Source organism: Sinocyclocheilus rhinocerous, unplaced genomic scaffold, assembly GCF_001515625.1.
Source record: "Sinocyclocheilus rhinocerous isolate Xijiao unplaced genomic scaffold, SAMN03320098_v1.1 scaffold1168, whole genome shotgun sequence".
NCBI lineage: Eukaryota > Metazoa > Chordata > Actinopteri > Cypriniformes > Cyprinidae > Sinocyclocheilus > Sinocyclocheilus rhinocerous.
In genome coordinates this window covers 142931-144546 of record NW_015650373.1, presented here as the reverse complement: position 1 = coordinate 144546, position 1616 = coordinate 142931, and the positions used below count along the sequence as shown (strand labels likewise).

The window sequence follows — 1616 nt, the reverse complement described above, 5'->3', positions numbered from 1 at the left end:
AAAAAATTCAAGCATATCAGCTCACCTCTCTGTACTGTTCAGTCTCTGTAGGATGTCTTTTGCCAATCTTCTCCTTCCTCTGACTCCACCCTCTGGCTCTGGAACAGAGGCACCCTGGCCACTAGTCGCCGACAATGAGCTAACATTACCCGGAGCGGGGCTAGCTTGGTTTTGCCGTCTTCGACAGGATCTAAACCACTGATCGTGCAGCCTCACTCGGACCTGGATGTATCATTTTCATGAGTGCAGGGCGTCCAAGTTGCATCACATATTTTAAAATCTTAACCCACATAAGACAATAAATGACCATATAATGCACAACTGCTAAAACTGCCATTAAATAGCCTAATATAGACTTTCAGCTTGTTTAAAACAAAATAATAAAATAAACAAGTTAAATAAAAGTTTAAATAATTCTGAATCACTAAACAAAAATTGCTAATATACAAAATAGCCAACCATTTTTGGTCAAATTAAATTGTAAAGATTAAATAAATAAATAAATGAATACATAAATAAATAAATATTCCAAAAAAAAAATGTAAATACATGTCACAGCTTGCCCTAAACTGACAAAACAAGGCAAGGCAAGTTTATTTATATAGCACATTTCATACACAATGGTAATTCAAAGTGCTTTACATAAAATAAATGAAAAAATAATTAAAAAAAATATCACAACAAAACTTTGAAAATGATTTAAAATTTGATTTAAGAGGTTTAAAATGAATTTAAAACAGTTAAGAATAGAAAATGATTATACATAAAATATAGTGTAATCAGTTCGGACGTTGCACAGAGCTCATTCAGTAAATGCACAGCTAAACGGATGAGTTTTGAGTCTGCATTTAAATGTGACTAATGTTTTAGCACATCTGATTATGAAAACAAGTTTATGAAAACAAGTTTATGAAAAAATGTTTGTCAAAATCTACTATCTAGTGTACTAGTGTGGTATTGTGTTTACTTGTTTACCAAAATGCTACTAATTTTTAATTCTGAGAGAAAATAGCCATGTAGTAAATCATATTTCTTACATTGGTGTTAAAGTAAACATGCCTTCCTGATCTGGAAAGACGGGCTTTGTTGCCGTTTCTCAGTGCAAAGATGACTCTAGAGAAGTTTGGATCTTTGATACGACCGTCCCTGTGAATACAAGCGCGCAACTGATGATGCACTTGTTAATTTAACTAAAGTAATATTAATACAGACGTTCACTAAAGTGCATTGATATTTACCTATCTCGAAACTCTTCATTGTAGATGTCTCCGAGTGTGTTTCGGTCAGTAATGGATCTCCTGTTGGTTTCCTCCAGCATCTCGATGAAGTCCAGTCCAATTGCGCGCACAGCGGCTATTGAGAGATAATTATTCCTGTTTCTTCTGTTCATACTGTTTGATACCTGAAACTCTTATGTCAGTATCGTAGAAACGAAATGAACGGTTTACGATCACACTCTCTCCTATAAAACAGGCGCAGCTGTTTTTTACGGAAGAGTTATAAAGCAGACAAAACGAAACTTAAGCGGTGTAGGGTTAAACCTGCAGGATACTTTCACGATATACTGTACGCATCCCTGCTATATGTGTAAGAAAAAAAATATGAAATGAAGTTTA

The 1616-nt window shown here is 34.5% G+C and overlaps 1 protein-coding gene across 1 annotated transcript in view; it reads right to left on the bottom strand.

Annotated features, from left to right (window-relative positions):
* Positions 1 to 1390, bottom strand: part of mov10b.2 (Mov10 RNA helicase b, tandem duplicate 2) — an 11407-nt gene extending 10017 nt beyond the window's left edge. Inside the window, exons 1-3 of the mRNA XM_016517037.1 lie at positions 1239 to 1390; positions 1038 to 1146; positions 26 to 222 (exon numbers count right to left, since the gene is read on the bottom strand). Of these exons, the coding sequence (XP_016372523.1) occupies positions 26 to 222; positions 1038 to 1146; positions 1239 to 1390 (458 nt within the window). The remainder of the gene's footprint in view (positions 1 to 25; positions 223 to 1037; positions 1147 to 1238) is intronic.
* Between the last annotated feature and the right edge of the window lie 226 nt (positions 1391 to 1616).